This window comes from Perognathus longimembris, chromosome 3 (assembly GCF_023159225.1).
Source record: "Perognathus longimembris pacificus isolate PPM17 chromosome 3, ASM2315922v1, whole genome shotgun sequence".
Classification (NCBI taxonomy): domain Eukaryota; kingdom Metazoa; phylum Chordata; class Mammalia; order Rodentia; family Heteromyidae; genus Perognathus; species Perognathus longimembris.
The window spans coordinates 80,270,380-80,283,616 of record NC_063163.1 but is presented as its reverse complement, the minus strand read 5'-3'; the positions used below and the strand labels follow the sequence as shown (position 1 = coordinate 80,283,616).

Below are 13,237 nucleotides of genomic sequence, written 5' to 3'. Positions count from 1 at the left end.
CTCCACAGGAGGGTACCGTATAGCTAGCTCCTTCCCCCACAGGCTGGATCCTCATCGACCGCTGCGGGAAGCACTTTGGGACGATACTCAACTACCTTCGGGACGGGGCTGTGCCACTGCCCGAGAGCCGCCGGGAGATTGAGGAGCTGCTAGCAGAGGCCAAGTATTACCTCGTCCAGGGCTTGCTGGAAGAGTGCCAGGCAGCCCTACAAGTAGGTACCCCTTTCTTCCCACATGGAGAACCACCACACACGCTCCCTCCCTCCTTGCCCCTCTTTGCAAAGCAAGGTGAGTGGACCTCACATTCACATTCCTGGAGCCTGTCTTCTAGTAAGTGACCCCAAAGTAAGGACTCCCCAAGAATGACTGTGCTACTGGACTCTGAATGTGGTGGGGGTGGAGTTTTGTCTTGCTGGGATATGGACCCATTTTACCCAGGGGGATGCTCTAGCCATGCTCCTCCAGGATGCTGTGGTTTGAGGAGTACTGAAGGCTTTTAGAAAAGCTCCTGACTGCTGCTGTCTTCAGCCTTGTGCTGTTGCATCCTCCTGTGGATATTGCAGCCCTTGATGATCGACTCACTCGGAGTGGCGTAAGCACTTCTGCGGACGGTGCGGACAGCTCTCCTCAGCTGGACTCAGGCCACTTGGGTCAGGTCTGGGTTTAGTGCTTCTAAATGTCACCAGCAGCCTCTCTCTGTGGGCCAGGTTCCAACACAGTAGAGAACCAGAAAAGTTCCTTTGGCTGCCATAGAGCCTCACTTTGTGTGTGCACGGTGCTCCATTGTGCCTTCCCCAGGCCCCAGGGCTGCATCTGGCCCTCAGCTGGAGCAGTGCCCATGGCATCAAGCTCCTTGAGGCACTGGCCTTGCCCCGTTCCACCTCTGCCCCAAGAGCTGTGGGCCATGGTAAATCTCATCTAGGGTTGTAGCCTTCCCTCGTCCTCTCAAGTAATGTCCCACAGAGTCATACGCTGCAACAGGAACACCCCTCCCAGCCACCCTCACGGGCGGGATCTGTAGCCACTTTACTGTTTATTTTCTGACTTCCTCAGAGCTGCTTGTGCCACTGTAGACTGACTCTCCCATCTCTGACATTGTCTACTGGCATTTCTATAAACAGATAAGCTTACATACTTGTTCCTTCCCCCAGTGTAACTCATCAGTTTGCATTGTGGTTGTAGCTCTGGTTGACAGTTGAGCTTGGGGGGGCCCCCCCATTCTCAGTCCAAGGGTCAGTGTCACATTGGACGGTCTCCCCTCCATAAGACCTCCGCCTGCCTCTAGAACTGACCCCAGGTTCTCTCACATAGTGTTTATCTTCTGCTTTCTCAGACTTGGATTTTTTTTTTAATTTTATCTTTCAACCCTTCTTATGTTTCACTTTTCCTATCATGTTTCTACTTTCTAAGAGTGCTCTCTTGCTCTCTGAAAGTTACAGTTGTTCCAGAGGCTCCCCGTCTACCCTCTGTGTGTCCTTCCTCTTCGGTCTGCTGGTAGGATGTGAGGTTTGCTTTCTGCTCCCCCTTCCCCCGTCTGATTCTTCCCTTTTCCATTCTCTGTGTTGGTTTCTGTGAGCAGTCCTTGTCATCCCATCCAGTGGGCATCATGGGTGGATGGCAAGCCAGCTTTCTTAGTGCAAACCCCACATGTCAGGACCCCTCAGCCTTTTTGGTGGACAGATACTGCCTGCGGGAAGTCTGGATGTGGTGGCGCCCATTGCTATCCAGTTTCTTGGGAGGTGGAGGCAGGAGGATTTCAAGTTCCAGGTGAGCCAGGCTACCTAGCCAGACCCTATCTCCAAAAAATGCCCCACGCCCTTCTGGGGGCAGGGGATATGCGATTGGCCATGTGGAGTGCGAGTAGAGGAAGAGCCAGAGTGGTCATTAGTGTTCCTTTAACCCCCTTTCCAGAATAGTGGCTTGCCCCTGTCCTCTTCTGTTCAAACCACTCCAGGAAAAGGGACCTTCTGCCAGGAGAGGGGCCTGGAGAGAGGCATGGACGGACTTAGGTGCTCACTGATGGGGAGCCAGGCTCTGCTCTTGGCTCGTACCCCACAGCCTGAGAACTCGGCAGGCCTCCTCCCCACCCACCAGCTTGGGTGTCTGCTGTCCATCTGGGTCAGCACTCAGCCTTCACCGGCTTCCCAGCGTCCCATGCTATGTATATTGATGATAAGTGTGTGTTGTAAGGGTTTGAACTCAGAACCTTGCTCTTGCTCTCCTGGCAGTCTCCCACTTGAGCCATGTGTATGCATGCTGGTCCTGGGGCTTAAACTCGGAGCCCCCACACTGTCCCTGAGCTTTAGCACTCTTACTTGAGCCACAGCCCCACTTGCGGCTCTTTAAGCAGTTATCTGCAGATAAGAGTCCCCTGGACTTTCCTAACTGGGCTGATTTTGAACCCCGATTGTCAAATCTCAGCTTCCTGAATAGCTAGGATTACAGATCTGAACCACCAATGCCCAGCTCAGCTCAGATTTTTGTTAGATATTTTGGAGAGAAAGCCTTCAGACTTTTCTACCTTGGCTGATGTCAAACCTCCACCCTCCATATCTCAGCCTTCTGAGTAGCTAGGATTATAGGTGCAAGCCACTGCCCCCCAGATATGCCTTCTAATGTGACACTTTTTGTCTGCTGAGCTCACCTCTCCCATTCTTCTTCCTTAGTCCTCTGTGGTCATAGGGGTTTGTAGGAGCTCTTGGTGAAACTGGGCTTCATCTGTCACATTGAGAGCCGGGTGTTAGTGGCCTCCTGGGTGGGGGAGCTGTATCATCCTTAGCACCTGTGGAGCCTCTGGTGTGGAATGGCAGTAGACATTGCATGCTTCTCCTGCAGTGAATGCCCCACCTTTCTTCCAGCCTGTGGCCTGGCAGCCCAGCTGAAAAGCCCCTGTTCGAGGCAGGCCACCTAGGCTGAAAGTATGTTTTGTTCCAGCAGAACAAAGACACTTACGAGCCATTCTGCAAGGTTCCTGTCATCACTTCATCCAAGGAGGAACAAAAACTTATAGCCACCTCCAACAAGGTATGTCAGAGGCACCCATGGGGTTTCTTTTGCTACCAGGAATGATAGTCTTAAGACTGTGTGAGTTTTGAGATAGAAGCATGTGTAACTGCCAGCACCTGTCATATTGCCCTTGGGCCAGGCTTCCTCCTCTCCCCAGCTGGCAAGCTATGCTCATGGTCACAGCCTCCTCCACCTCTTGTCAGGGTCGCAGCACTTTGCACAACCCTCAGCTCATTGCGCCTGCATACCGAGTAACTCTCTTTCCATTTTTTGTTTCTTTACAACAACCCACAGCCAGCTGTGAAGTTGCTCTACAACAGAAGTAACAACAAATACTCCTATACCAGGTAAGGAGTCAGCCGCCACATATACCTCACTGGCTAGGAATGCCATACTACACTCACACTGGCCAGCCCCAGCCTGCAAGCTCCCTTCAGCACCTCCGCACTGGGCACACAGAGTGATCACTAGAACAGTAGGCCACAGTGCCCTAGAACCTGCCTTTCCAAACCAGTTACAAAGTTATACAATCATCAGCATTTTCTAATTTTAAGATATTTTCATCGCCTCCAAAAGAAACTGTTCTTTAGCAGCCACTTGCCCCAGAAGCCTTGGGAAGCCATCAATCTGCATTTTCTCTGTAGATAGGTCTTTTACAGGATATTCTACATGAATGGAATCACATAATGTATGCCCTTCTGTGACTGGTTTCCTTCACTTAGCATACTGTTCCCAGGATCCATCCATGTTATAGCACCCATCAGTACTCGGTTTTTGTTGCCAGTCCTGGGGCTTGAACTCAGGGCCTGAGCATTGTCCCTGGCTGCTTTTTGCTTGGCCACTTGAGCCACAGTGCCACTTCTGGCTTTTTCTATATATGTGGTGCTGAGGAATTGAACCCAGGGCTTCATGTATACGAGACGAGCACTTTACCACTAGGCCATACTCCCAGCCCCACTCAATTCCTTTTTTATGGCCAAATAATACTTGGTTGTGTGGCTCAACCCCATTTTGCTTACCTGTTTGTGGACATGAGTAGTGTCCCCCTTTTATCTCTGTTGAAGAGTGCCACTATGCAAGTGTGTGTGTGAGCTTGCTGGTCATGTGTCTCCATTGCTCTCAGGTAGTAAGGAGTGAGGATTTTTAGGAGTCCTATGATAATTGAAGTTAGTCATTGTGGGTCTGTCAAACTGTTTTCTAAAGTTTCTGTCTCTTAGCACAATGTCCCCACAGCATATGTAGATATGTATATACCTTGTGGCTTTCCTGGGAGCATGGGGCTGTAAGTCAGGGTTAGAGGGGTAGGAGTGAGGAGGACTGGAGGGAGGAGGGAAGCAATGTAGTGTAGTGGTTGGCGATCTGTAATCTCTTCTAGGATCCAAAGTGTTCCTTGAGCAGCCATGTTCTCCTCCATGTAGTGGGGTGCTCCCCACCATGGGTCCTGTACCCAGAGGCCCTGCATCCCAGTAGCTTGCCTCCAGCTGGGGAGGGCAAGCATAGAGGGGCTCGAGCATGGGGGTTAGGAGTGCAGGCTTGGGGGCCAGAGCTGTTTGAGACCCCAGGCCTTGGCTGGATTTTTCTGGCCTTGCATTTTCCTTCTTGGAGCGAAGGAGGAAATTGCCTTTCTCTTGGCATTAGGGTGAGCTGAAATGAGACAGAGGCGAGAGGGAATCTGGGAGTGAGTAGCCATGCACAGCTGCAGTCACCTCATGGAATGCTTTTTTTGCAGCAATTCTGACGACAATATGTTGAAAAACATTGAACTGTTTGATAAGCTGTCTCTGCGCTTTAATGGAAGGGTCCTGTTCATAAAGGACGTCATTGGGGATGAAATCTGCTGCTGGTCTTTTTATGGTCAGGGCCGCAAGATCGCCGAAGTCTGCTGTACTTCCATCGTCTACGCCACCGAGAAGAAGCAGACCAAGGTGAGAGGCCAGAGAGCTTGGCACCCTGTGGCTACTCTGCAAGTCTGCGCACAGCTTCTTGTTTTGTTTTTTTGCCAGTCGTGGGGCTTGGACTCAGGGCCTGAGCACTGTCCCTGGCTTCTTTTTGCTCAAGGTTACCACTCTACCACTTGAGCCACAGCGCCACTTTTGGCTTTTTCTGTGTATGTGGTGCTGAGGAATCGAACCCAGGACTTCATGCATACTAGGCAAGCATTCTTCCACTAAGCCACATTCTCTGCCCTGCACACAGCTTCTTCCTACACACAGGGAGCCTTCCAAAATGCTTGCCTGGCCTTGTGCTTGCTCACGTGAGACCCTGGGAAGTAGTCACTGTAAGTCTTAGAGAAGCAGGCTGGCATTTCCTCCTGATGCCCAGCAAGTGGATACAGCAGCCATGCCACAGCCCGGTCACTTTGCCGTACATGCGGTATGAGATTCTGCCTTGTGCCTGTATGTGGCCTGCTGCAGTGTTTCCTTCCTCTGGTTGTTCTGACAGTGCCAGTGCTGTTCCTCCTCATCCTCCAGGAGATAGTGCTGCCCACCAGCATGGTCCTGCTCCTTGAGGATCTTGACCTTGACTTTCTAGTCATCACCTACCATCTACTCACCGCCTGTCCATCCTGATCTGCCTGCTACCTAGAGCTGCCTACTGAGTGCCATTCTGTACCTCTTGCTCTCCTTGGCTTCCTTCCAGCCACACTCGACTCCCTGCATAGACTCACCTCTGGATTTTGTTTCTTCATGTCATCCTCTCAAAACCAGCACTCGTGTGTGTGCATGCATGCGTGGTGCACACGTGTGTGCCAGTCCTGGGGCTTGAACTCAGGGCCTGGGAACTAGTTAGCTTTTGTGCTTGAAGCTAGCACTCTGCCACTTAAGCCCTAGCTCTACTTCTAGCTGTTTTGGTAGTTTATTTGGAGATGAGAGTCTCATGGAGTTTCTTGCCTGAGGTGGCTTTGAACCAGGATCCTCAGATCTCAGCCTCCAATGTAGATATGATTACAGGCATGAGCCACCAGTGCCTGATTCAAACCAGCACTCTTGACCTCTCCCTTGGCTTCCACTGCCTTTCTGCAAAGCTAGCTCATGCAGCAGAGTGCTGCAAGAGATCTGCTCTGCTGTTATTTGAATTTCACCTCTTCCACTTGAAGAGACCTTGTCTTCTCTTTTGGTCTTCTGCTGTTGAACTCTGATACTTTTCCTTTCCTTCCTTTCCCTTCCCATCCTATCCCCCTCCCATCTCATCTCTTTTCCCATTCCATCCCTTCCTCTTGCCCTATTTCCCCTTCCCTCTCCCCTCTTCCTCTCCTACCTCTTTTCCTCTCCCTATCTCTCTGTTTGCTATATTTTACTATATACCCAGTCCTTTCTCTCTTAGCTGATGTAAGGGAAATCTGAGTACCTGTGACATAGAGCAGTTGTGTCACAGTGGATTGTCATGCCTCCAGTCATCCAGGTGCCATCTGTTGGTCACCTGCTCAGGTTACTATTATACCTGCAGCTTTAGGAGTTAACATAGTTCTGTGGGATTCTGAGCTGGTCTCAAGGAAGACACACATGAAAGAAGTGTAGAGGACAAAGAGAAAGGCCTTTTCCCCTCATATGGAAATGTCAATTGCCTGCAGAATTGGACACACAGTGACAGTGATCTCCGTGTTGCAGTCAACTAGTTTCAGTGGCCACCGGCTCACAGCGGCTCCGTCTGTGTCCACTTCCCCTCCCCAGCAGAGCGCTGACCTGACAACCCATTATATTCACGAGTATTCAGGAGATAGCCTGAACAACAGAGGAGATTGTTTCTAAGGTAATGAAGAAGGGGAGAACACTGAAGTTGTTTTTTGTGTTCTAAACAGCGTGGAGCCAGTATCTCCGCCTCACTAGCAGGCTACGTCATGCTGCGTGACTCCTGTGAAGTTCTTTTTTAAGGGTATGGGTTCCTCCTTTAAACTCCTTTTTGTCATGGCTTGAGCTCTCTTAAAATATACCTGGGTTGCACCCTGGGTATAAAAAGGATAATCATCATGTTGACTAAGGTAAAACATCAAAAATTCTTATTTTTAGTGCTTATTAGGTAGCAAAAGAATCCAGAGTCACTGTGGCTTGATCTCGGCTGGGCTGTGTGTGGTGAGCAGGTGGTTTCCCGAGCAAGCCTGCACTCGTGTCTGTGAACCTGGCTATGGTCGAGCCAGGCTGAGCGGCCAGCCTTCCCTGTGCCTTCTCCCTTCCTGCTGTTGACTCCCCCTGCGGTTGGTGTCAGGGATGGACAACTAACCAAACCTCTGGGAGCTGCGCCTTGAGGCCACTGCTCAAGTCTACTCTCACTGGAGTTTCTTGCAGAGTTGACATTTTCTTGGAAGAACTGTAGACATAATTTCTCTTTTATGATTACTTTGGAAAGGGTATGGATAGCCAGCATTAAAGTTGAAGCAAGTCTTCAGTGCATGCACCATCCACGTTCTCAGATGACAGTGGAGCCTGACTTCTGTGTTAGTGGCCTCTCCTTCCTTTTGTTGAGATAGACTCATTGCTGTCACCTCCACGTCATCCTCGCCACACACTCACTGAGCCCTTCCCGTCAGGTGACTTTTGTGTGTTCTAGAATGTTCATGTAGTTCTTTACATTGTTGTGTCTGCTCTGCACTTGGTGGCATGTCTTGGTGATGCTGCCCTTCATCTGGTCGGGCACTCCCAGCCTCTGTGTGGTTTGGGCACTAACGCACCATGTGTTGACTAGCTTTGTGCACAGGAATTGGGATAGTTGTTCTTCATAAGCTGAGTGGTTTTGAACTGTGTGCTGACATCTGGATGCTCTGTCATGGTCTCTTCCTAGAGAAAACGTTGACATTTTTCAGTTGACCCAGCTGGGTTCAGGCTGAAGTCCTAACCAGCCTCTGTCTGGCTTGTGACTCCCGTGACAAAGCTTTCAGACATGTGCCACCTGAGTGCCCTTGCTTTGGGGCAGCATCTGGAGCCACACGATTGCTGACCCATTGGTCAGTACCCCTTGGAATGTGGAGCAGATCCTACAGCTGGCCCGAATTCAGCTCCCTTTCCTTCATGATCTCCGCAGTACTCCCCAACTTCCTGGGCTTCCCCTCCTTGTTGTATGACTAGAATGTTAGGGCTATAGCTGTGGACTCTTCTGCTTCCGTAGCCTGTCTCTGAGGTGGTCCAGCATGAAACTCAGGAAAAAGCAGGAGTTCACCCCACCCTGCCAAGACCAGGAGCCTTCTCATACAAAAGGAAGGTTTCACTCCTGCAGGCTTTGGTTGCTGCTGGGAGGTGGCTTGGTCTAAGATGGGGTGCAAGAACGTAGAGGACAGGAAAGCAGGGATTGCCTTCCACTGTGTGTGTGCTTAAATGCCATTGGCTTCTCCAGCCACGTGAGACTTGAGGAGTTCTTGCTGCTCTTGTGTCTGTTCCCAGGCTTCCGGCTGATGCCATGCTGGTATGGCAGAATGGTGATCACAGTTCTAAGAACCCTCCTTGCTGCTGTGTGGTCCTCCTGTGGCTCCACTGAGGAAGATAGCAGTGCTCGCTCGCTCCCTCCTGGACTCTTAAGAACTGTGCCTGGGGAGGCCAAGTCTGATCTGTGTGTCAAATCTGGAACATACTTGTGCTGCCTCCCTTCTGTTCAGGGCTCATGGAGGAGGACAAGCAAGCAGTGTTTTCCTAGGAAGGATGTGCCCATTTCCTTAGGGTTCCCAGCTCGTGCCTGCTCAGAAAGAAGGCTGCTTCTGTGTCTGCTCAAAGCCTATGTGCTTTACCCACAGCCTTAGCTCTTCCAATGGCAACATACCGCCCATCAAAGTGAGCTGCTATTATGCATTGTCCAGTTTCTGTAAATCTCTAATCAGAGGTGCTCTCCAGCTTAAGCTGGGGACATGTGCAGGGGCCCGGAGCAACTAGGCAGCCCAAACTAGATTCAAACCTCTGACCAACCTGCCTCAGCTTTTGCTTTCTTAAATGTGTGGGTACACATGTACAAATGTCCATGTGCATGGACTCGGGTGTAAAAAGTGTTGACTGTAAAAACAGAAATGGGGAGGGGGAGAGGGGTCCTTGCCTGACTACGTCTCTTCAGTCTCTGCTGAATTTACCACCACATGTAAGTATTGTGAAAATAACTGCCTTGAAAGTGGTAGCATTTTCCTCGGCCCCAGGGCCCCATTGAGCTGCAGGTCCAGGTTTGGGTAGCTGTGCTATGTCACACTAACCCTGTCCTCTGTGGGGGAACAGGTGGAGTTCCCTGAAGCTCGGATTTATGAGGAGACCCTGAATATTTTGCTGTACGAGGCCCAGGACGGCCGGGGACCTGACAATGCGCTCCTGGAGGCCACTGGCGGGGCGGCCGGGCGATCCCATCACCTGGATGAGGACGAGGAACGGGAGCGGGAGCGGATCGAGCGTGTGCGGCGGATCCACATCAAGCGCCCAGACGACAGGGCCCACCTCCACCAGTGAGCCGCCGGCGGACCTGGGCGCCCTCCTCCCCACCTCCCCCTCCCCCCATCCTGCCCCACTCAGATCCTATGCAGGCTTCCAGCACCTTCCACTTCCCCTGGAGCCACTTTTGTAACACGCCAGATGATTATTTTGCTATGTCTGGACAAGGTGGGCTGATTCTGTCTTGCCCGGGTGTGTGCACCCCTCCTGTTGAACACGCTGTGGCTTAGGTCTCCACTCTGCGAGAATCTGAGGAGCCAGGCTTTCTTGGTTCTCTGAAAAAAAGTCCAAATGTGAGAAGTGTATGAGAGGACTTTTGTTAGCAGTATTTATTTTTGTGAGTATTGACTACCTGTTAGGGTTTCTCTTCAAGTAGGGCTCTGCAGTTGGCGGACAGGAGTGGTACTGAGCCTCCTATCCTTTAGCCTTCTGGCCTCGGCACACCAGTCCCTGTGCGTTCTGGTGAACAGCTGCAGTGTGTGGCCGTGGAATGGGACCTGAGGAGCATCTGGTCTCTTGTGTTCCTTAGTGATGCTTTGGGTGGAAAGTCCCAAGGAGCAAATGTCTGCCACCCTGGCTGACCTTGGTCTGGTGCATGCTGGAACCACCAGCCCGGCAAGGAGCAGAACTTTCCCTGGCAGTGCATACCCTGGTTCTCCCTGGCTCCTTCCACTCCCTGTCCTTAGCCCACCCCATTCCTGGAGGGTCCCCTGGCCGCCTCGCAGGCTGAGCAGCCCAGGATCCACTCCTTCCCCTGCACAGATGGGCACCTTGCCTTTTTGGTCAGCATCCGTGTGGCTCCAGTTGCTTCTCCCAGCCTGGTACTCAGGCAGGTGCCAGCTCCGAGGGAGCGTGTCCATCTCGGGGCGGCCTGGCTGCTGTAAGCACCGCCCTCTGTAAATCGCCTCTTGTCCTTGAGTTTGAGCGGCCAGCAGTGACTAGGCTGGGTGTGCGTGCAGATACCCATGGGTCCTGTTTGTGTTCGTGTTTGTTGGGGGAATGTGTGTGACTGTCGGTGGGGATGGATGCTTGCAGGGCACAGGCAGCCCTCGCTGAGCCTGGCTGTGCACGGTGCTCGTGTAGGATGGACGTTCTCGGTTACCTACCTCCCAGATTCTTCTGCATCTGCACGGGAACAGTGAGTTGTGGCCGATGAAGTGGTTGAGAGTAGCCTAGGTAAAGTAGTACAGGGAGATGTGAATGTGTGTCTGGTAATGGATGGAACTGGTCTGCTTGGCCAGGGACTTGTTGTCATTTTATACCAAAGGTATTCTCACATGGGCAGCCTTTTGACAGGTGTATTCCAAAAAATGAGGTTCTATTTTGGAACTCTTTTTTTTGTTGTTTCTTTTTCGGTGTAGTGTTTGTATGCAGCGCCCTTCCAGTGACAGTTGTATGCCTTTCTTTTGTATCCAGCAGCAGAGCCACAGTAAAACTTTCAATCAATCATGCCTTCCACCCAAACCCATGGATTGGGTAGACACTTTTTAAACTGTTGTATGGGAAACTTTTATATTAGGCTATTTGGGCTTTATTACAGTGCTAAGGAAAGGGAACTTAAAAAAAATGTTGTTTCATAAACATTTTATACTGTTGAAGTTTTAAATGCCAACCTTGGCCCTTGGGTTAAACTTTTTTAGAAAGTTCAAGTAAATGTCAGTTCTGATGTTTTCCGTAGGAATGGAAAGCCATTGTGTATCAGTTGTTTTTTTAAGATGTTTGTGTGCAGAGTGAGTTTGTAGAACAATCACATTTGTTTCAGCTTCAGCACCTCAGGACCTGGTGTTCCTGGCAGTGCTCCCCCCTAACTGCACCTCTCATTGTGCGTCCGTCCCCTAGGGTCCAGGCGACACGGGCTACAGTGAATAGGACTGTTAGTAAAGAGTGAGGTTTTATTACACTGTAATAGCTTACAATTAAGAGGCTGGGACAGCTGTTGGTCCATGGTAATCAAGGTTTGTGTGGCTGCGGCCCATGTGCCGCCCTCTCCTTCCTGTGGCACAGCTGGTCGGCCTTGGTACAGGTTCTGGCCCTGCTGAGGCATCCTCCCCTGTACCCTACCAACTGTGCGTGAACAGCCACTCCGCCCCCCCCACCCCCCCACCCCAGACTGTGTGAAGCCCATGCCACACTTCCATGAACGTGTCACTCCATGCTGTTAAGTTTTGAAAGTAGTCACAGTTTGTCTTGTACAAGCATTGTGGGCATACGTAAAATAAAAGTTTTACCATGCTGTGTTTTGGTCTGTCCTGGGTCTTTGCAGACATGCAGGGTGGAACCCCACCCCTGGCTTCACCACCTGTGGGTGTGCACGGGGGAAGGAAGTGGTACGTCGTTTTCCTGCAGTGCTTGAACACTGAGAGGAAGCCTAGAGTGGCAGTGACAGCTGGCTGGTGACCCAGCCTGCACAGCCGGAGCCAGAGCCAGAGCCGGGCTCAAATCCTTGAAACTTGTGAGTTCTGTTTATTTAAAGCTGCATTGGAGTTTTGTAGCTTGATGGAATCTTTACTTGCTGTGTGGGGCCCTAGGCAGTACTTTGCCATGTCTCCATGGAGAATCTCCTGCCCACCCTGTAATGACATGCCGACTGTCCACGGAGCGCAGGGCTGCTGGGGACATCCACCCATCCTCCAAAGCTGGAGGCCGGCTCCCAGAGGAGCCTTTTAACGGAGATGTGGGGCTCAAGCAGATTTTCCAAGTCTGCTGGCATTCTTCCTTGAAGGTGTAGCTTCCCAGGACGTTGCTCAGTCGGAGCCAGCTGGTGATGGGAGCAGTCAGATGCCAGCCCCCATCAGGACTTCCTCCGCACCGACACCTGGGGGAAGAGCCACGCGAGGCGCTGCACACCAGGTGCTGCGGGTGAGGTGCCATGCTGCCACCTCCACAGAGAGGCCCAGCAGTGTGTTAGCCTGAGGTGGAGGCAGGCAGACCCTGTAGCTGCACCAGTTTGAAGACTGCATAGTAACTTGTCAACAGGAAAGTCAATACCCTCAGTTTAACCTGCTCTTGAAGGGGAGACCATTTTGTTACATTGTTTAAAAAGGCACTTTATGTATGGGTTAAATTTATGTATGTAAATTTAGATGAGACTTGGGCTGCATAGGTCAGCCCTGGACTCTCATGCTCTCATCTCAGCCTCCTGAGTACCTAGGATTATAGCTGTGTGCCACTGCACCTGTCATGACACAAAATATAGTTGAAGGATTTCTCTGCTTTTGAGCAGGCCACTTCCTGGCACTAGATCAAAACTCATGCTACCTGGAGGGACCAGACTCCCAGGGTCTTGGCCTCGGGCTCTTCGTGACTAAGGGTGTGCCCCAGGCACAGGGTTTGCCATGTGGGGACAAGGTGGACAAAGGACATTTAAGACTGCTGTCTGCACAGCCACTCACCACTGTTAACTGCCCGTTTTTATCTTTATACACTTGTTCTTCTGGCCCAGTGTCAAAAACAATCGTACCTTCTTTCCCAGGACTGATGTAAAACTGTAAACTGAAAACAGTGACAAATTACTTCCTCTTCCTGAGAATTACTTCCTTCATCCTTGGTCTGCAAAAGACACTCCTTTAGGAAGTGTGTGTGTGTGTGTGTGTGTGTGTTACTGTGTTTCACTACAAATTTATGTAATCAAAAGAAAGCATTTGAACAAGGGGCAACTTTCACACTTCTAGTTACTTCTCAGATCACTTGGACACATTCAGTTCTAGGCACCAATTTGAGAAATGATCTCCGCTGCTCATGCTAAGTATCTCCCGCTCCACTTCAACAGAGGGACAGCTCGTTCCACAGTGCTCTCCCATCCTCAGTCGCCGATTAGGTTGTAAATACTTGGAGCAGCA

General features: G+C 51.0%; 2 protein-coding genes across 3 annotated transcripts in view; one reads left to right on the top strand and one right to left on the bottom strand.

The window, feature by feature from the left end:
- Positions 1-11,633, top strand: part of Kctd10 (potassium channel tetramerization domain containing 10) — a 32,760-nt gene extending 21,127 nt beyond the window's left edge. Inside the window, exons 3-7 of one of the 2 annotated variants that reach the window (XM_048342790.1) lie at positions 43-212; positions 2,938-3,024; positions 3,301-3,353; positions 4,736-4,931; positions 9,192-11,633. In XM_048342790.1, coding sequence (XP_048198747.1) covers positions 43-212; positions 2,938-3,024; positions 3,301-3,353; positions 4,736-4,931; positions 9,192-9,416 — 731 coding nt within the window. In that variant the 3' untranslated portion in view covers positions 9,417-11,633. Of the gene's footprint in view, positions 1-42; positions 213-2,934; positions 3,025-3,300; positions 3,354-4,735; positions 4,932-9,191 lie in introns of both variants that reach the window. The other variant, XM_048342789.1, reaches the window with a different exon arrangement.
- A 54-nt stretch (positions 11,634-11,687) lies between these two features.
- Positions 11,688-13,237, bottom strand: part of Myo1h (myosin IH) — a 32,102-nt gene continuing 30,552 nt past the window's right edge. The window contains exons 30-31 of the mRNA XM_048342788.1: positions 12,791-12,890; positions 11,688-12,213 (exon numbers count right to left, since the gene is read on the bottom strand). Of these exons, the coding sequence (XP_048198745.1) occupies positions 12,190-12,213; positions 12,791-12,890 (124 nt within the window). The 3' untranslated portion in view covers positions 11,688-12,189. The remainder of the gene's footprint in view (positions 12,214-12,790; positions 12,891-13,237) is intronic.